Source organism: Somniosus microcephalus, chromosome 1, assembly GCF_052327205.1.
Source record: "Somniosus microcephalus isolate GS21.2 chromosome 1, FLI_Smic_1.0, whole genome shotgun sequence".
Classification (NCBI taxonomy): domain Eukaryota; kingdom Metazoa; phylum Chordata; class Chondrichthyes; order Squaliformes; family Somniosidae; genus Somniosus; species Somniosus microcephalus.
The window spans coordinates 254,978,695-255,000,098 of NC_140987.1; the positions used below are offsets into that span (position 1 = coordinate 254,978,695).

At 45.6% G+C, this 21,404-nt stretch overlaps 1 protein-coding gene across 1 annotated transcript in view; it reads right to left on the reverse strand.

The window, feature by feature from the left end:
- entrep1 (endosomal transmembrane epsin interactor 1) overlaps window positions 1-21,404 on the reverse strand; it is a gene marked incomplete at its 5' end in the record, with an annotated part of 57,281 nt that overhangs the window by 29,970 nt on the left and 5,907 nt on the right. Inside the window, 3 exons of the mRNA XM_085984172.1 lie at window positions 8,271-8,400; window positions 18,394-18,527; window positions 20,003-20,110. Coding sequence (XP_085840298.1) covers window positions 8,271-8,400; window positions 18,394-18,527; window positions 20,003-20,110 — 372 coding nt within the window. The remainder of the gene's footprint in view (window positions 1-8,270; window positions 8,401-18,393; window positions 18,528-20,002; window positions 20,111-21,404) is intronic.

The following is a 21,404-nucleotide window of genomic DNA, read 5'->3' on the forward strand; positions in this document are numbered from 1 at the left end:
GGGGGAAACAAATCGAGCTGCTGCTGATCATTAACTGTCTGACTCCCAGTGCGTCACAGCCATGCCGGAACAGCGGGTAACAAGATTGGGCTGGGAGCTGTGAGATGCCTCTATGGGCGAACAGCCAACCCACACTTACTGGTCACACATAAGAAATGGTCGCCCTGGTGAGGTACAAGGGGGGACTGTATCCCAGCAAGAAATGTCATTCTCAGGATTTAAGAGAAGAAAAACAATAACAATTTATGTTTAGATAGCGCCTTTTATGTAGTAAAACATCCCAAGGCGCTTCACAGGAGCAATTATCAAACAAAAATTTGACACCGAGCCACATAAAGAGATATTAGGACAGGCAACCAAAAGCTTGGTTAAAGAGGTAGGTTTTAAGAAGCGTCTTAAAGGAGGAAAGAGTGGCAGAGACGTTTATGGAGGGAATTCCAGAGCTTAGGACACAGGCAGCTGAAGGCAGGGCCGCCAATGTTGGGGCGATGGGATGCACAAGGGGCCAGAATTAGAGGAACGGAGAGATCCCGGAGGGTTGTAGGGCTGGAGGAGGTTACATAAGAACATAAGAAGTAGGAGCAGGAGTAGGCCATACGGCCCCTCGGGCCTGCTCCGCCATTCAATAGGATCATGGCTGATCCGAACCTAGACTCACGTCTACTTCCCTGCCCGCTCCCTGTAACCCCTAATTCCCTTATCAGCTAGGAAACTGTCTATCTCCGTTTTAAATTTATTTAATGTCGCAGCTTCCACAGCTCTCTGAGGTAGCAAATTCCATAGATTCACTACCCTCTGAGTGAAGAAGTTTCTCCTCATCTCAGTTTTGAAAGGGCAGCCCCTTATTCTAAGATTATGCCCCCTAGTTCTAGTCTCACCCATCAGTGGAAACATCCTCACCGCATCCACCCGATCAAGCCCCCTCACAATCTTATATGTTTCGATAAGATCGCCTCTCATTCTTCTGAATTCCAATGAGTAGAGGCCCAACCTACTCAACCTTTCCTCATAAGTCAACCCCCTCATCTCCGGAATCAACCGAGTGAACCTTCTCTGAACTGCCTCGAGAGCAAGTATATCTTTTCTTAAATATGGAAACCAAAACTGCACGCAGTATTCCAGGTGTGGCCTCACCAGTAGCCTGTATAACTGAAGCAAAACTTCCCTGCTTTTATACTCCATCCCCCTTGCAATAAAAGCCAAGATTCCATTGGCCTTCCTGATTACCTGCTGTACCTGCATTCTAACCTTCTGTGTTTCATGCACCAGGACCCCCAGATCCCTTTGTACTGTAGCACTTTGCAGTTTCTTTCCATTTAGATAATAACTTGCTCTTTGATTTTTTCTGCCAAAGTGCATAACCTCACACTTTCCAACATTGTATTCCATCTGCCAAATTTCTGCCCACTCACTTAGCCTGTCTATGTCCTTTTGCAGGTTTTTTATGTCCTCCTCACTCACTGCTTTCCCTCCCATCTTTGTATCGTCGGCAAACTTGGATACGTTGCACTCGGTCCCTTCCTCCAAATCGTTAATATAGATTGTAAAGAGTTGGGGTCCCAGCACTGACCCCTGCGGAACACCACTCGTCACTGATTGCCAACCCGAGAATGAACCATTTATCCCAACTCTTTGTTTTCTGTTAGATAGCCAATCTTCCACCCATGCCAGTATATTACCCCCAATCCCGTGATTTTTTATCTTGTGCAGTAATCTTTTGTGTGGCACCTTGTCAAATGCCTTTTGGAAGTCCAAATACACCACATCCACTGGTTCCCCTTTATCCACCCTGTTTGTTACGTCCTCAAAGAATTCGAGCAAATTTGTCAAACATGACTTCCCCTTCATAAAACCATGCTGACTCTGTCCGATTAAATTATGCTTATCCAAATGTCCTGTTACTGCTTCCTTAATAATGGACTCCAACATTTTACCAACCACAGATGTTAGGCTAACTGGTCTATAGTTTCCAGCTTTTTGTCTACTTCCCTTTTTAAATAAGGGCGTTACATTAGCAGTTTTCCAATCTGCTGGGACCTTTCCTGAATCCAGGGAGTTTTGGAAAATTACCACTAATGCATCCACAATCCCTACCGCTACTTCTCTCAAGACCCTAGGATGTAAGCCATCAGGTCCAGGGGATTTATCTGCCTTTAGTCCCATTATCTTACCGAGTACCACCTCCTTAGTGATTTTAATCGTGTTTAACTCCTCCTCCCCTATAGCCCCCTGTTTGTCCAGTGTTGGGATATTTTTAGTGTCCTCTACTGTAAAGACTGATACAAAATATTTGTTCAGCGTTTTTGCCATCTCCATGTTCCCCACCACTAATTTCCCGGTCTCGTCTTCTAAGGGACCAACATTCACTTTAGCCACCCTTTTTCTTTTTATATAACTGTAGAAACTCTTGCTATCTGTTTTTATATTTTTTGCTAGTTTACTTTCATAATCTATCTTCCCTTTCTTAATTAATCTTTTAGTTATTCTTTGCTGGCTTTTAAATGCTTCCCAATCTTCTATCCTCCCACTAGATTTGGCTACTTTATATGCCATTGTTTTCAGTCGGATACTATCCTTTATTACTTTACTTAGCCACGGATGGCTGTCTTTTCTTTTATGCCCCTTTTTCCTCAGTGGAATATATTTTTCTTGCAAGTTGTGAAATATCTCCTTGAATGTATACCACTGCTCATGTACCGTCTTACACTTTAATCTATTTTCCCAGTCCACTTTAGTCAACTCTGCTCTCATACCTTCATAGTCTCCTTTATTTAAGCTTAGTACGCTGGTTTGAGATCCAACTCTCTCACCCTCCAACTGAATTTGGAATTCAACCATGTTATGGTCACTCATTCCAAGGGGATCCTTTACTAGGACATTTTTATTAATTCTGTCTCATTACACAGGACCAGATCTAAGATTGCCTGCCCTCTGGTTGGTTCAGTAACATACTGCTCAAGGAACCCGTCCCTAATGCACTCTATGAACTCTTCCTCAAGGCTGCCCTGCCCAATTTGATTTGTCCAGTCAATATGAAAGTTAAAATCCCCCATGATTATAGCTGTTCCCTTATTACAAGCCCCAACTATTTCCTGATTTATACTCCGACCAACAGAGTTGCAACTGTTAGGAGGCCTATAGACTATGCCCACTAGTGACTTTTCCCCCTTATTATTCCTTATCTCCACCCAAACTGTTTCACTATCCTGATCCTTTGACCCAATATCATTTCTCACTATTACAGTGATTCCATCCTTTATTAACATAGCCACCCCACCTCCCTTTCCTTTCTGTCTGTCCTTCCTAATTGTCAAATACCCCTGGATGTTTAGTTCCCAGTCATGGTCACCTTGCAGCCATGTTTCTGTAATGGCCACCAGATCATACCCATGTGTAGTTATTTGTACCGTCAACTCGTCTATTTTGTTACGAATGCTGCGTGCATTCAGATAAAGAACTTTTAAATATGTTTTGTGACAATTTATTCCTGCTTTTACCCCCTTTACTACTTTACCTTTATCTTTATACATTCTGTCCCTTCCTGACACGCTCTGGTTTTTAATTCCCCCACTGCTACCTTGCTCTATTGCCTTCTCCGCTGACATTTTTATTTTTTGCTCTCTTGAAACCGCCCCCCCACTAATTAGTTTAAAGCCCTCTCTACAGCCCTAGTTATTCGATTCGCCAGAGATAGGGAGGGGGGAGGCCATAGAAAGATTTGAAAACAAGGATGAGAATTTTAAAGTCGAGTCATTGCCAGATCGAGAGCCAACGTAAGTCAGCAAGAAAGAAGCAATTTTAGACAAAAGATGCAATTTGAAGGGTGTGGCAGGACTGCTTCCTTTAAACCCTGCCTGTGCTGATAGCTCTTCCTTCTTTCCTCAGTAACTAAATATCCCACGGAATGGGAAGAATTCCTATTGTACAAAGTAAAACTGTCAGCAGATACAGGACAAACAATCTCCCCAAATCAAACTTCACCAGGGCCGCAGGTTGCTCAATGACAAAATGTATAATCTTTTGAATATTCGGCAACAACAAACACATCAAATCAGAAAGGACACAGCCTGGCAGCTTGAGGGAAGGAAGTGTTCTGGATTAAGTCCCGCCTCCAGCACTGTTTTGCTGAGGGGATGTGGTGTGACTGTTGGTCCCGGGGCTGGGGAAGCAGACAAAATACAAGGTTGCAGCCCAGGGTATCAGTATCACTGCCATGTGACAGCTATAAATATCATCTGAATACAAAAATAAACTGCAAGCAATGGGACTGGGAAGTTATTTCATCGAATCATAGAATGGTTACAGCACAGAAGGAGGCCATTTGGCCCGTCCCAGCTCTCTGCAAGAGCACTTCAGCTAGTTCCACTCCCCCAACCTTTCCCCGCAGCCCTGCAAATTTTTTTCCTTCAGGTACTTATCCAATTAACTTTTGAAAGCCACGATTGAATCTGCCTTTCAAGCAGTGCATTCCAGATCCTAACCACTCGCTGCATAAAAAGGATTTTCCTCATGTCACCTTTGATTCTTCTGCCAATCACCTTAAATCTGTGTCCTCTGGTTCTCGACCCTTCAGCCAATGGGAACAGTTTCTCTCTATCTACTCTGTCTAGAACCCTTATGATTTTGAACACCTCTATCAAATCTCCTCTCAATCTTCGCTGCTCTAAGGAGAACAACCCCAGCTTCTCCAGTCTATCTACGTAACTGCAGTGCCGCATTCCTGGAATCATTCTCGTAAATCTTTTCTGCACCCTCTCTAAGGCCTTCACATCCTTCCTAAAGTGCGGTGCCCAGAATTGGACACAGTACTCCAGTTGAGGCCGAACCAGTGTTTTATACAGGTTCATCATAATTTCCACGCTTTTGTACTCTATGCCTCTATTCATGAAGCCCAGGATCCCATAAGCTTTTTTAACCTGCCCTGCTACCTTCAACGATTTGAGCACATATCTCTCTATTCATGCACCCCTTTTAGGATTGTACCCTATAGTTTATATTTCCTCTCTTCATTTTTTCTACCAAAATGTATCACTTCACACTTTTCTGCGTTAAATTTAATCTGTCGCGTGTCCGCCCATTCCACCAGCCTATCTATGTCCTCTTGAAGTCTATCACTCTCCTCCTCACTGTTCACTATACTTCCAAGTTTTGTGTCATCTGCAAATTTTGAAATTGTGCCCTGTACACCCACATCCAAGTCATTAATATATATCAACAAAAGCAGTGGTCCTAGTACCGACCCTTGGGGAACGCCACTGTATACCTTCCTCCAGTCTGAGAAACAACCGTTCACCACTACTCTCTGTTTCCTGTCACTTAGCCAATTTCGTATCCATGCTGCCACTGTCCCTTTTATTCCATGGGCTTCAACTTTGCTGGCAAGCCTATTATGTGGCACTTTGTCAAACGCCTTTTGGAAGTCCATGTACATCAAGTCAACTGCATTACCCTCATCAACCCTCTCTGTTACCTCATCAAAAAACTCGATTAAGTTAGTTAAACACGATTTGCCTTTAACAAATCTGTGCTGACTTTCCTTAATTATTCCATACTTGTCCAAGTGACTGTTAATTTTGTTCCTGATTATTGTTTCTAAAAGCTTCCCCATTACTGAAATTAAACTGACTGGCCTGTGGTTGCAGGGTTTATCCTTATACCCTTTTTTGAATAAGGGTGTAACATTTGCAATTCTCCAGTCCTCTGGCACCACCCCCGTATCTAAGTAGGATTGGAAGATTATGGGCAGTACCTCTGCGATTTCCTCCTTAACCTCCCTCAGCATCCTAGGATGCAGCCCATCTGGTCCTGGTGACTTATCTACTTTAAGTACAGCCAGCCTTTCTAGTACCTCCTCTTTATCAGTTTTTATCCCATCCAGTATCTCCTCTACCTCCTCCTTCACTATGTTTATGGCAGCATCTCTTCCTTGGTGAAGACAGATGCAAAGTACTCATTTAGTACCTGAGCCATACAGTCTGCCTCCATGCGTAGGTCTCCTTTTTGGTCCCTAATCGGCCCCACCGCTCCTCTTACTACCCATACTGAGGGAGCGCTGCGCTGTCGGATGGGCAGTACTGAGGGAGTGCTGCACTGTCAGAGGTGTCGTCTTTCAGATGAGACGTTAAACCGAGGCCTCGTCTTCCTCCTCAGGTGGACCTAAAAGATCCCGTGGCCACTATTTTGAAGAAGCGCTGGGGAGTTCTCCCCAGTGTCCTGGCCAATATTTATCCCTGAACCAACATCACTAATAAACCAGATTATTGGGTCATTATCACCTTGCTGTTTGTGGATCCTTGCTGTGCGCAAATTAGCTGCCGCGTTTCCTACAGTGACTACACTTCAAAAGTACTTCATTGGCTGTGAAGCACTTTGGGACGTTCTGAGGTCATAAAAGGTGGTGTGGAAATGCAAGTTATTTTTTTTTCTCTATCGGCTATGTTGGGTTGAACCCAAGGTTGAATAGTGGAAGTGTGTTGAATATTCTGGAGATTTGCTTGATTATGGTTGGGGATTAGGGAGTATTTGCATAGAATGTTCCCTCAGCTGATTAAAATTCTCAACCTTGTTTTCAAATCCCTCCATGGCCTCACCCCTCCCCATCTCTGTAACCTCCTCAATCCATACCACCCTCCGAGATCTCTGCGCTCCACCAATTCTGGCCTCTTGTGCATTCCTGATTTTCATCGCCCCACCATTGGCGGCCGTGCCTTCAGCTGTCTAGGCCCTAAGCACTGGAATTCCCTCCCTAAACCTCTCCGCCTCTCTCTCCTCCTTTAAGACGCTCCTTTAACCAAGCTTTTGGTCACTTGCCCTAATCACAGAATCACAGAAACCCCACAGTGCAGATAGAGGCCATTTCGGCCCATCGAGCCTGCACCGACACATATCCCACCCGATCCCCGTAACCCCTACACCAACACAATATCTCCTTACGTGGCTCGGTGTCAAATTTTGTCTGATTATGCCCCTGTGAAGCGCCTTGGGACGTTTTACTACGTTAAACGCGCTACATAAATGCAAGTTGTTTTTGTTGTTGAAAGAGCAGGGCGTGTGGGTGGCCTTTGAAAGGAGTGAGTCAGTTTGGTAAGTTGTCCTTGTCGCCTCCATGCTTCCTTCTGCTCGTATAGGTGTTAAGCGGGTTTTGTTTTAAAAGATCAAAATATCTCCCCATTCATTTGCAAGGAAGCTCACTCTGTTAAGTACAATCATTACAATTAAATAGCCTTCTTATGACCACATACTCCTCCGTCTCCCCCAATACAAATAACATATTGTTCAGCTAACTGATGGAATCTAGCCAATGTAAATATTAAATTCTAGCTACTTCCGGTCATGGAAAACTATCCTAATATTGCAAATGTAAGTCAGTGTGTGTTTCCAAAAGAATGGGTAGCTGATACTCAAACCTCCCAAAGTACCCCCAACCTACTTGTACCAAAGGTGTAACTCGTATTTACAACTGCCCTACAAATAGCAAACAGAGTACACCTTCCCATCTGATGGGCATATTGAACACTGTTCAAAATAAGTTCTTGACTTAACACGAGGGTACTATATGGTTAACAGGCTATGTTAATGGGAATAGATTATTTTAAGCTGTAAAATCAGAATATTGTGGGTTCTCCTCTGCGTTCCTGCCCGAAATTGGGCAGGATCATGGGAGAATCTTGGGTGGTAAGACCTACCTTTCCCTCCCTCACCCCCGCTAGGACCACCGTCGCGAAAGGGGGTAGGGGCCAGGGCTCCCCATGGCCCTGACAGATATGAAGTCAATGGAACTGAATGTGGGGCAGGACAGGGTGTATAACAGGTGAGCAATGCGATACCACCCTCCCCCCACCATCCCCCCCCCCACCCCTGCTTTGCGATGCTGCCCGAGACAAAGTCCTGCCCTGTAGTCTTTTTCCACAGCTCGCTCTTCATGATCTTCAGTTGCACTCACTGGATAAGAACAGGAGGCCATTTAGTCCCTCGAGCCTGTTCCGCCATTCAATGAAAGCATAGCTGATCTGTGACCTAACTCCATATACCCGCCTTTGCCCCATATCCCTTAATACCTTTGGTTAACAGAAATCTATCAACCTCAGATTTTAAATTAAAAGTTGACCTAGCATCAATTGCCATTTGCAGAAGAAAGGTCCAAACTTCTACCACCCTTTGCGTGTAGAAGTGATTCCTAACTTCACCCCTGAAAGGCCTGGCTCTAATTTCTAGCTATGCCCCCTAGTCCTAGATAAACAACGCTCCCAAGGGGCCTTTACTTTACGTACCTGCTCATCATTTTGGTTGCTCACAACGGCTTCATATGGGGGAGGTGGTTCCACTGGACAAAAGACTTCAATCCCTTTCATTCTGGTTGCATAGATATGCGTCAGAGGAATCACGTCATTGCTAAGAATCCTGGAACAACAATAGCAGTAACAGTAAGTCTTTGACTAAATCTCAGCGAGCTACAAGTCATGTCAAGACAACTGATTTGAGCAATTGCAGGATTATCTAGATTTTTATCTCCTGTTGCAAGAGTGGTAGATCTTACTTCAACATGTTGACACATCTATATATATAAAACGGTCCTTCTTTCCCTCTGTCTTTCCGTCTGTCTTTCCGTCTGTCTGTCTGGCTATACAATCAAAAGTTATAGAGCGTACCTACACATATGTTATATCAAAAGAAAGCTTATCATTAGGGGACTCTCATAGGCGTATTTACTTTTTGGTCAGACAAAAATTGTTCCGACAGTATACAAAAAAGGTTCAAAAAATGGCAACATTCCGCTCATTAGCGTTGAGTGACGTGATGGCTGACCAATCGTACAGGGGATTAACCTGATGGTTGACCAATCGGTGCGTCACGGGGACGTTTCATTGCGTGTGTGGGTGGGTCTAATCCTTCTGAGCTGAGGTGAGTGGCCGCCATCTTGATTCCTAACTCTTCATTTCTTTTTCCCACTTTCTGCGTGTTTATTTTCAAATCTAGATTTCCAGCAAAAAAAAAGTTGCTTTTAAAACACAATTAAATTGTTTTAAAAAAAAGTTAATTAATTTGTAAATCTTTTCTCTAACCTCATTAATTTTCCTACCTTTCACCCTTTTCCAGGGTTACCCAGGCTGCAGGCCTCGAAGCCTCGGCCTCTCCTCCCCAGCCACGCCCGAGCTAGGCACCTCCCGTCCCGCTCAACAAGCGGCCCGTGACCGCCGCCATCTTTGTAAAGGCTGGCGGGCGGGCCTGAGCCGAGCGTAGCCACCGCCGCCATCTTTGTAAAGGCTGGCGGGGCGGTACGGAGCTCCGCGGAGCCATCGCCGGCGCTGGGCTCGGGTGCTTTGTGGCCTGCGGCCGAACGGCGGCTGTGGAGCTCGGGCTGCCCGGGGCGCTGGGCTCGGCTGGGCCATGTCAGTGCGGGTGTTCGCCTCGGCCAACGGCATCAGGGTGATGGCCAAGGCCGCCAAAAGCGTCCAAGGGAACGCGTTCACCCAGGTGCCGAGGCCCGGGCCCCGGGGCGGAAAGAGGGATTGGAGCGGGGATGAGGGAGGGGGGAGGGAGGAGGGGGAAGGGGGAGGAGGGGGAGAGGGGGGAGGAGGAGGGGGAGGGAGGAGGAGGAGGGGGAGGGGGAGGAGGAGGGGAGGGAGGGGGAGGGGGGAGGAGGGAGAGGGGAGGGGGAGGGGAGAGGGGGGAGTGGAGAGGGAGGAGGGGGAGGGGGAGGGGAGAGGGAGGAGGGGAGAGGGAGGGAGGGAGGGAGGGGGAGGAGGGGGAGGGGGAGGAGGGGGAGGGGGGAGGAGAGGGAGGGGGAGGAGAGGGTGTGGGGAGGAGGGAGGAGGGGGAGGGGAGGAGGGGTTTCATCAATTAGGGGCATTTCCTAATTAAGAAAAAGTCACAGAAACGGATACAGATTTATTGGCATCATTCGAACAACCAGCAAAGTTTCAGCATCAAACTATGTCTGAGTTTCTGTTTCACACAGGCGGTCAGAAGCTGCAATGTAAGACTTCAAGCATTACTAACTACATCCTGGATCCCAAATATTAACCAGAATTATATTGAATGTTAGAAGTATTTTAAAGTACATAAAATTTAAATGTGGAACAAGTAACAGTATTTTGAAATTATGAAATCGCAGATTAAAAGCCTTAAGAAAGTGGCTCCTGATTCCTCCGGTCAGAGGTAGCTGGCTTCATTGTCCTATAACACAGTCATCATCGCAATATAACCCACGGTCACCGCGGCTGGGCTCTAAGTCCAAGCCCTTCCCCGCGGTCTCAACCTTCCTGCCGACCTCACAAAATGGCGGCCACCCTCCTTCACCCGCCGGGCTCTGAGTCCAGCCCCTTCCCTCACTCTCACCTTCCCTCTCTCTCTGTGTCTCTCTCTCCTTCCCTCTCTCTCTCTCTCTCCTTCCCCCCTCTCTCTCTCTCCTTCCCCCCCAGTCTCTCTCTCTCTCCTTCCCCCCCAGTCTCTCTCTCTCTCTTCTCCCCCCAGTCTCTCTCTCCCCCCCAGTCTCTCTCTTTTCCCCCCAGTCTCTCTCTCTCGCTTCCAACAACAACATGCCCTCAAAAAACCCTCGGCACCGCTGGGCACTCCAGCTAGTATATACATATACAGACGTTTGCTAGATTATCCATCAGTGCTGTAAAAGAAACGATTTAAGTGATGGCAATCTTGGTGTATGTGGAAGACCTCTTTGCTAATGATGCTGAATGCAACACAACGCACATACTGGCCTACAGCAACCTGACAAACCCCAGCTGATACTTCCTTTCTGCCCAGCTGCATCTCAAAGTCCCCAGCACAGCCCGCAAATGCCTGTTCACCTGCCAATTATTCATTCTGTTTAATTCCTATTGATCCAGGTTTCTGGAGCGAACCTGGGAGTGGATTGAGGAGCGCGGCGGAGGATAAAAGCGGCGGCAGCGAACGAGGTATACCAATTCAGCAGCGGGGGAGAGAGGTAAAAAGTAATCAAAGTGTGACGTCACCAGGAAGCAGGTGAGTGATTGGTTGGTGAGTATTTCTCTCTTTTTTAAACTTTAACTCTGGTTTATAGTTACTAAGGTCTCTCTGGTGTAGCGGGGACTGTTGGTAAACCATTTAACTGTACTGTAATTAGTGGGATTGATTGATTTAATTCAAATTCAATTAATTAAAGGGTAAGTCATGGCAGGACAGCCCGGCCATGTGGTATGCTCCTCCTGCGATATGTGGGAACTCAGGGACAGTTCCTGTATCCCTGACAACTACATGTGCAGGAAGTGCATCCAGCAGCAGCTACTGACAGACCGCACTGCGGCACTAGAGCTGCGATTGGATGCATACTGGAGCGTTCGCGATGCTCGGGACATCGTGAATAGCACGTTTACGGAGTTGGACACACCGCAGGTAGAGGTTGGACAGGAAGAAAGGGAATGGGTGACCAACAGGCAGAGTACTAGGCACAGGCAGGTAGTGCAGCGGTCCCCTGTGGACATCCCCCTCTCAAACAGATACACCACTTTGAGTGCTGTTGGGGGGGATGGCTTATCAGAGGAAAGCAGCAGCAACCAACTTCCTGGCACCAGGGGTGGTTCTGCTGCACAGCACGGGAGGAAAAAGAGTGGTAGAGCTATAGTAATAGGGGATTCTATTGTAAGGGGAATAGATAGGCGTTTCTGCAGCTGCAAACGAGACTCCAGGATGGTGTGTTGCCTCCCTGGTGCAAGGGTCAAGGATGTATCAGAGCGGCTGCAGAACATCTTGGAAGAGGAAGGTGAACAGCCAGTTGTCGTGGTGCATATAGGCACCAACGATATAGGTAAAAAGCGGGATGAGGTTCTAAAAGCGGAATATAGGGAGTTAGGAGGTAAATTAAAAAATAGGACCTCAAAGGTAGTAATCTCAGGATTGCTACCAGTGCCACGTGCTAGTCAGAGTAGAAATAGAAGGATATTTCAGCTGAATACGTGGCTAAAGGAATGGTGCAAGGGGGAGGGATTCAAGTTCCTGGGACATTGGAACCGGTTCTGGGGGAGGTGGGGCCAGTTCAAACCGGACGGTTTGCACCTGGGCAGGGCTGGAACCGATGTCTTACGGGGAGTGTTTGCTAGTGCTCTGGGGGAGGGTTTAAACTAAAATGGCAGGGGATTGGGAACCTGAGCAGGGAGACAGAAGAAAGGGAAACAAGGATAAAAGCAAAAGATAGGAAGGAGAAAAACAAAAGTGGCATTCAGAGAAATCAACGGTTTAAATCAAACGTGGTCACAGTAAATAATAATTCTAAAGGTCTAAGAGCGTTAAAAAAACAAGCCTGCAGGCCTTGTGTCTTAATGCGAGGAGCATTCGTAATAAGGTGGATGAATTGGCTGCGCAAATAGATGTAAACGAATATGATTTGGTTGGGATTACGGAAACGTGGCTCAAGGATGGCCAAGGCTGGGAACTCAACATCCAGGGGTATTCGATATTCAGGAAAGATAGGCAAAAAGGAAAGGGAGGTGGGGTAGCATTACTGGTTAAAGAAGGGATTAACACAATTGTAAGGAAGGATATTAGCTCTGATGATGTGGAATCTGTATGGGTAGAATTGAGAAATACTAAGGGGCAGAAAACGTTAGTGGGAGTGGTATATAGACCTCCAAACAGTAAGGCGGAGGTTGGGGATGGCATTAAAGGGGAAATTAAAGAAGCGTGCAATAAGGGCACAGCAGTCATCATGGGTGACTTTAATCTACATATAGATTGGGCTAACCAAATTAGTAACAATACTGTGGAGGAGGAATTCCTGGAGTGTTTACGGGATGGTTTCCTGGACCAACATGTCGAGGAACCAACCAGAGATCAGGCCATCTTAGACTGGGTATTATGTAACGAGAAAGGATTAATTAGCAATCTTGTTCTACGAGACCCATTGGGTCGGAGCGATCATAAAATGATCGAATTCTTCATTAAGATGGAGAATGAAGTAGTTGACTCAGAGACTAGGGTCCTAAATTTAAATAAAGGAAACTACGATGGTCTGAGGAGCGAGTTGGGTAGGATTGATTGGAGAATGTCACTCAAAGGGTTGACGGTGGATAGGCAATGGCAAACATTCAAAGACCGAATGGATGAACTACAGAATTTGTTCATCCCAGTTTGGCATAAAAATAAAACAAAAAAGGTGACTCAACCGTGGCTAACAAGGGAAATTAGGGATAGCATAAGATCCAAGGACAGGGCATATAAATTGGCCAGAAAAAGCAATAATCCTGAGGATTGGGAGCAGTTTAGGATTCAACAAAGGAGGACAAAGGGATTAATTAAGAAGGGGAAAATAGAATATGAGAGTAAGCTTGCAGGGAACATAAAAGCTGACTGTAAAAACTTTTTATAGATATGTGAAGAGAAAAAGATTGGTGAAGTCAAGCGTAGGTCCCTTGCAGTCAGAATCAGGGGAATTTATAATGGGGAACAAAGAAATGGCAGACCAACTAAATACATATTTTGGTTCTGTCTTCACAAAGGAGGACACAAATAACCTCCCAGACATGCCAGGGAACATAGGGTCTGTGAAAGGGTGGAACTGAAAGAAATCAGTATTTGTAGGGAAATAGTGTTAGGAAAATTGATGGGACTGAACGCCGATAAATCCCCAGGGCCTGATAATCTACATCCCAGGGTACTTAAGGAAGTGGCCCTAGAAATAGTAGATGCATTGCTGGTCATCTTCCAGAACTCGATAGACTCTGGAACAGTACCCATGGATTGGAGGGTAGCTAATGTTACCCCACTATTCAAAAAAGGTGGTAGAGAAAAAGCGGGGAATTATAGACCGGTAGCCTGTGGGGAAAATGCTAGAGTCCATTATAAAAGATGTAATAGCAGAGCACTTGGAAAGCAGCGACAGGATCGGACAAAGTCAACATGGATTTACAAAAGGTAAATCATGCTTGACTAATCTACTGGAATTTTTTGAGGATGTAACTGGTAAAATAGATAAGGGAGAACCAGTGGATGTGGTGTATTTGGACTTTCAGAAGGCTTTCGATAAAGTCCTGCATAAGAGATTAGCGTGCAAAATTAAGGCACATGGGATTGGGGGCAAGGTATTGACTTGGATAGAGAACTGGTTGGCAGATAGAAAGCAGAGAGTTGGAATAAACGGGTCGTTTTCCGAGTGGCAGGCAGTGACTAGTGGGGTACCGCAAGGATCGGTCCTAGGACCCCAGCTATTCACAATATATATTAATGATCTGGACGAGGGAATTGGATGTAATATCTCCAAATTTTCAGACGACACAAAGCTGGGTGGGAGGGTATGCTGTGAGGAGGATGTTGTGAAACTCCAGTACGATTTGGACAGGTTGGGTGATTGGGCAGAAACATGGCAAATGCACTATAATGTGGATAAATGTGAGGTTATCCACTTTGGTGGCAAAAACAGGAAGGCAGATTATTATTTGAATGGCAATAGATTGGGAGAAGGGGAAGTGCAAAGAGACCTGGGTGTTCTTGTGCACCAGTCGCTGAAGGTAAGCATGCAGGTGCAGCAGGCGGTTAAGAAGGCAAATGGTATGTTGGCCTTCGTAGCAAGAGGGTTCGAGTACAGGAACAAGGATGTCTTGCTGCAGTTGTACAGGGCCTTGGTGAGACCGCACCTTGAGTATTGTGTGTGGTTTTGGTCGCCTTATCTGAGGAAGGACATTCTTGCCATGGAAGGAGTGCAGCGAAGATTCACCAGGCTGATACCTGGGATGGCAGGAATGACGTATGAGGAGAGATTGTGTTGATTGGGCTTATACTCACTGGAGTTTAGAAGATTGAGAGGGGATCTCATCGAAACCTATAAAATTCTGTCAGGCCTGGACAGACTAGATGCAGGAAGGATGTTCCCGATGGCCGGGGAGTCCAGAACCAGGGGTCATAGTCTAAGGATAAGGGGTAAGCCATTTAGGACTGAAATGAGGAGGAATTTCTTCACCCAGAGAGTGGTGAACCTGTGGAATTCTCTGCCAGAGAGGGCGGTAGAGGCCAATTCATTAAATATATTCAAGAAGGAGTTGGATATATTTCTTAAGGCTAAAGGGATCAAGGGATATGGGGAGAAGGCAGGGACAGGGTACTGAATTTGGATGATCAGCCATGATCTCGTTGAATGGCGGAGCAGGCTCGAAGGGCCGAATGGCCTACTCCTGCTCCTATCTTCTATGTTTCTATGATTCTTCAGACTACAACGCATCCATTAAAAAATTCTCATCCTTGCTTTTAAATCCCTCCATGGCCTCGCCCCTCCCTATCTCTGTAACCTCCTCCAGCCCCCTGATATCTCTGCGCTCCTCCAATTCTGCCCTCTTGCGCATCCGCAATTTTAATCGCTCCACCATTGGCAGCTGTGCCTACAGCTGCCTAGGCCCTAATCTCTGGAATTCCCTCCCTAAGTCAAGGGTCAGCGGTATCCAGGTTGTATGTACGAGTGGCTTTATTCTCGATCACGAGAGGCCTGCTTACACAGCCAGCGCTGGGTAAAAAATAGATGTAAGCTTGGAGACACACAAACAATTTGACACTCCAGGATTATTCCCTTTCTGCACCCAGGATACCGGAGAACACCATACCGGTTTTCTTTGGAACCCAACATGTGGTCAGCGCAAGTACACCTGGAGCTAGTGAGTCCAGGCATATCGGCTAGCCCAATGACGGAGGTGGGGCCCACCTGAGGGCAGGCAGGATGGGAGTCACAGCTAGACATGGCTTGCATTATAACTTGGGTGTTGCAGGCTGCCCTTTGCCCAGTGCAACTGCTGGTCATAGAACAGTAATGCAGGGCACTAAAGAGCTTTTCGAATGAACCAAGAGCTCTGTATTGCTCACATAGAATGTACAGCGCAGAAACAGGCCATTCGGCCCAACTGATCCATGCTGGTGTTTATACTCCACATGAGCCTCCTCCCACCCGACTAGAATATCCTTCTATTCCTTTCTCCCTCGTGTACTTATCTAGCTTCCCCTTAAATGCATCTATGCTATTCGTCTCAACTACTCCCTGTAGTAGCAGTTCCAAATTCTCACCACTCGCTAGATAAAGAAGTTTCTCCATGAATTCCCTATTGGATTTCTTAGTGACGATCTTATATTTATAGACCCTAGTTTTGGACTCCCCCCACAAGTGGAAACATTTTCTCTACATCTACCCTATTTAACCCCTTCATAATTTTAAAGACCTCTATCAGGTCACCCTTCAGCCTTCTCTTTTCTAGAGAAAAGAGCCCCAGCCTGTAGTGTATGTAACCGTCTACCTTTAAGAGACTATTGTATGTAACCGTTCACCTTTAAGAGAACTATTTTAGGTGTGGCACTACTTGTTTGGCTTCTGTATACGGTAATACCGACGGTGACCACACCGGTATATAAGTGCTGTGGCATGATTTATAGGGCAGATTCGCCCTGACCTTCGAATAGTAAAGTCCTGTTGTATGTTACTCCTGAAGTCTGTGTCGTAATTAACTGCACAACCCACAGACTTTACACAGCCTGTTCAGCCTTTCCTGATAGGTATAACCTCTCAATTCTGGTATCATCCTTTTATATGCTTTGACATAGGGGCATAGGCAGAAGACCTGCCTGTTCGTCCCCTGTCCCCGCCCGGCAGAATTCCAGCATTTTTTACACGAGACGGAAACTCGGCGGATCCAGGCCCCATGTCGTGGGCAATTTGTCTAGACTTCCGCCCTACACACCCCACTGTGGAATGTTGAGGCCTGCATGTTGACAACTGAATGACTAAGGCATGGGTGTAGAATGAAATCCCCAGACTGGGCTGGACTAGACTGAGCCAGTTCAGTTTCTAAAACCTTTACCAGCTTCAGCCCTAAACATAGATGTTGTGACACCTGGGAGAGACCAATATCAGCGAGAAGTCTTGGATCAGTTCATACGAACAGGAGGAGGACATTCAGCCCCTCGAGCCTGTTCTGCTATTCAATGAGATCTTAACTCCATCCACTCGCCTTGGCTCCATATCCTTGTATACCCTTGTCTAGCAAAAATCTATCGATCTCAGATTTAAAATTATTAATTGACCCAGCATCTAATGCTCCAGGAGAGAGTTCCACACTTCTACCACCCTTTGCGTGAAGGAGTGTTTCCATCTTCTCTCCTGAATGGCCTGGCTCTGATTGTCCCCTTGTCTTAGACTCTCCCACCAGCGGAAAAGGTTTCTCTCTATCTACCCTATCAATCCCTTTCAAAATCCTAAAAAAAACTCAATCAAATCACCCCTTAACCATCTATATTCCAGTGAATATAAGCCTAGTTTATGTAATCTCTCCTCATAATCAAACCCTTGGAGCCCTGGTAACATTCTGGTGAAACTGCGCTGCTCCCCTTCCAAGGCCAATATATCCTCTCTAAAGTGCGGTACCCAGAACTGTACACAGTGCTCCAGATGTGGTCTAACCAGGGATTTGTGTAGCTAAACCTCCTCCCCTTTATATTCTAGCCCTGGGCCAGAAATTCAGGTCCCCACAGGTGAGTAAGTGCTGGGTACTCTCGCGTGGGCCCAACGAAAGTGCCGGTTTCGTGCATGCACTGCGCATGCGTGGGAAACCGGAACTTCCGTTCCCTTAAAGGAAGGGGTTCACAGGTCGAACGCGTGCGCCGGAGAGGCAGTGCATATGCCTGGAACTTCTGTTTTTTTTCCAGATTTCTCCAGGAGGGTAAGTCTCCAGGAGCTACGCTTTTAAAAAGCAGGCGCAAGGCCTGCTTTTAACAAGGTAAGTGGTGAATTAAGTAAAATTAAAACATTTTTTCCATAGGTTTATTATTTTTAAATACTTTAAAGAAAGGTAAGTTTATTTTTAGCCCTGCTAAAAACTGTAATTAATTTTTTCAAAAATTTAAATTATTGTTTAAAATAGTTATTTTATGTAATTTATAGTTATTTAAAAAATGTGATTTAAAAAAAAAATTAAAGTTTTAGTTATGTTTTGGGGCTGAACTCTAATCATAGATTTGACAGGTCCTCCTGTCAAATCTATGAATAGAGATTCCCTGCTATGATTGGCTCTCCATGGCCCACGTGATCCCAGGGGACGCTTTGAACTAAATGCGCCCCTGGGATACACAAGCACTGCGCGCCAGCAGTTGGAGCAGGCCCAGGATCGGAATCCCACACGGGCCCACAGCACAACGGCCAGCGCGCAAGGTAAGTGCAGGTCGGAGGCTTGCACCCGCGGGAAGCCTCCGATCCGAATTTCTGGGCCTTAAAGTCTAACATTCCATTAGCCTTTTTAATTATTTTTTGTACCTGAGATGAACACATCACCTAAATCTCTTTGGACCTCCACTGTTCCTCACTTTTCACCATTTAAGTTTGGTTTAGTTTAGTACGTGTCTATTCCTAACGCCTCTAACAAGTGGTAATAAGGTTGAAAGGGATACCCTCCTTACCGTGGATTCATCCTGGGAGTGTAGGAACAGAAAGTGGAAAAATATGGAGGAGGTGGGATGGGTGGAACAAATTCATCAGGGTCAGGAATCTGGCGAGCTCCTTCAGACTCTTCTTGGGGAATCTGGGCTTCAACCTGACAAAGCACAGGAAGCAACAAAGAACCATGAGATGTGTGTCCCACTGTGGGACAAACCAGGCAACGGCTGTCAACAGATCTTCAATACATAAACGTCTGCAGTAAGATATATAACAAGGGGGGAAACGGCATCTTATAACATTAATGTTGAACTAACTGTAAATGAGGAAATTGTGCATTGTTTCTGGGCTGTTTTCGGATTCTGGTTCACTAACGGTCAGCACTAGAGAGTCGGAAGAAATCCATTTCTGTACTTATCACATAAAGGAATATTTAAAATGTGGGCATGTCTTCAAATACACTTGGAAACTTTGTATATAAAAGCTAAAAGCAGCAGGAATATACAGATTCCCTTTTAGTTTGAATTACCAGCTTAAATATATTCATTGCAGGAGAGATAAAATAACCCCTCTTTTTTACATTAACGTTTTGTCTCTTTTCTTTATTTACATTCTTCCCCTTTACTCCATTCAGCATAGTACTGGAAACACACATAACGTCCATCAGTAACTGTACCTAGAAAAGACAGGTTAATGTTTCAGGGCTTGTCCCTCATCAGAACCATCTTGAACTGTGCTCCTCATTTGGAAGCCTTTGGTCTGGAGTCTCTCGTGCCTCTTAATATGTTCTGGGGCCTCATGCAGCCCACGTCTCCCCTTGCACACGGTGGCCCTCACTAGATTTACCACTCTGTGTATCTCTGGACCTCTATTCATAGCTTGCTTGGCTGTGGGATGTGGCCAGAGTGACACTGTTGTCTAGTCAATGTTTTGTCCAAACTTATCATCACTTGACAATTGCCCAGCACGATACATTAGAAATAAGGAGCTTCACATTCAGAGAATTGTGAGCTTGAATATAGCTTCCATCGCTCCTCGGGCCGTTACTGAGTGAGACCCTCACAGAAAAAGAAAGAAAGAACTTGCGTTTATATAGTGCCTTTCACAACCTCAGGATGTCCCAAAGCACTTTGCAGCCAATGAAGCACTTTTTGAGGTATAGTCACTGTTGTAATGTAGGGAGACTTGGCAGACAATTTGCGCACAGCAAGGTCCCACAAACAGCAATGTGATAATGACCAGATAATCTGGTTTTAGTGATGTTGGTTGAGGGATGAATATTGGCCAGGACACCACGGCGAACTCCCTTGCTCTTCTTCGAAATAGCACCCTGGGATTTTTTACGCCCACGAGAGGGCAGACGGGGCCTCAGTTTAACCTCTCATCTGAAAGACAGCACTTCCGACAGTGCAGCACTCCCTCAGCACTGCACTGGGAGTGTCAGCCTAGATGTTGTACTCAAGTCTCTGGAATGGGACTTGAACCCATGACCTTCTGACTCAGAGGCGAGTGTGCTACAGATTTTGATTGGGATTGTGTCCCTTTGAGTTAGGCACTGCATGGAATTCTGGATTAGTAGAGACGGCCTTCGTTGAAAATGAAGGCGTAAATACAGAGGTTTAATAAACTCACCGTCTGAGGTCGTCTGCCAGCGAATATCTGGAGATATTGTAAGGCAGCGGCCACAACACACACTGTGGTGGTCAACGCATTGAGCACACATATGGCAAACAGTAGGTCCTGAAAAGAAGAATTGAAACAATTTAACAAAGCTGCCTTCACCATGCAGTGCTAGCCTAGGAGCCATGGCTGTCATTGTAGAGGCCATCAATATAAGATAGTCACTAATAAACCCAATAGGGAATTCAGGAGAAACTTCTTTACCCAGAGAGTGGTGAGAATGTGGAACTCGCTACCACATGGAATAGTTGAGGTGAATAGCACAGATGCATTTAAGGGGAAGCGAGATAAACATGAGGGAGAAAGGAATGGAAGGATATGCTGATGCATTGAAATGAAGAGGGGTGGGAGGAGGCTTGTGTGGAGCATAAACACCGGCATAGACCAATTGGGTCAAATGGCCTGTTTCTGTGCTGTACATTTGATGTGCTGTACAGGAAGACACAAAAAACCTCCCAGAAATACGAGAAAACTAAGGGTGTGGTGAGAATGAGGAACTTAAAGAAATTATTATTAGTAAAAAAACAGTACTAGCAAAATTAATGGGACTAAAAGTCGATAAATCCCAAGGACCGGATGACCTACATCCTAGGGTTTTGAAAGAGGTGGCCATTGGGATAGTGGACACATTGGTTGTCATCTTCCAAAATTCTATAGATTCTGGAACGGTTCCTGCAGATTGGAGGATAGCAAATGTAACCCCGCTATTTAAGAAAGGAGGGAGAGACAAAACAGGGAACTACAGACCTGTTAGCCTCACATCAGTAGTTGGGAAAATGCTGGAATCTATTATAAAGGATGTAATAACTGGGCACTTAGAAACTAATAGTAAGACTGGGCAGAGTCAACATGGATTTATGAAAGGGAAATCCAGTTTGACAAACCTATTAGAGTTGTTTGAGGATGTAACTAGTGGAGTAGACAAAGGGGAACCGGTAGATATAGTGTATCTGGATTTTTCAGAAGACCTTCGATAAGGTCCCACACAAGAGGTTGGTGAACAAAATTAGGGCACATGGAATTGGGGGTAATATACTAGCATGGATTGAGAATTAGTTAACAGACAGAAAACAAAGAGTAGGGATAAACGGGTCTTTTTCAGGATGGCAGGCTGTGACTAGTGGGGTACAGCAAGGATCGGTGCTTGGGCCCCAGCTATTCACAATCTATATCAATGATTTGGATGAGGGGACTAAATGTAACATTTTCAAATTTGCTGATGATACAAAGCTAGGTGGCAGTGTCGGATGTGAAGAGACTTCAAGGGGATCTCGACAGGCTCAGTGAGTGGGCGAGAACTTGGCAGATGGAATATAATGTAGATAAATGTGAAGTTATCCACTTTTGTAGAAAA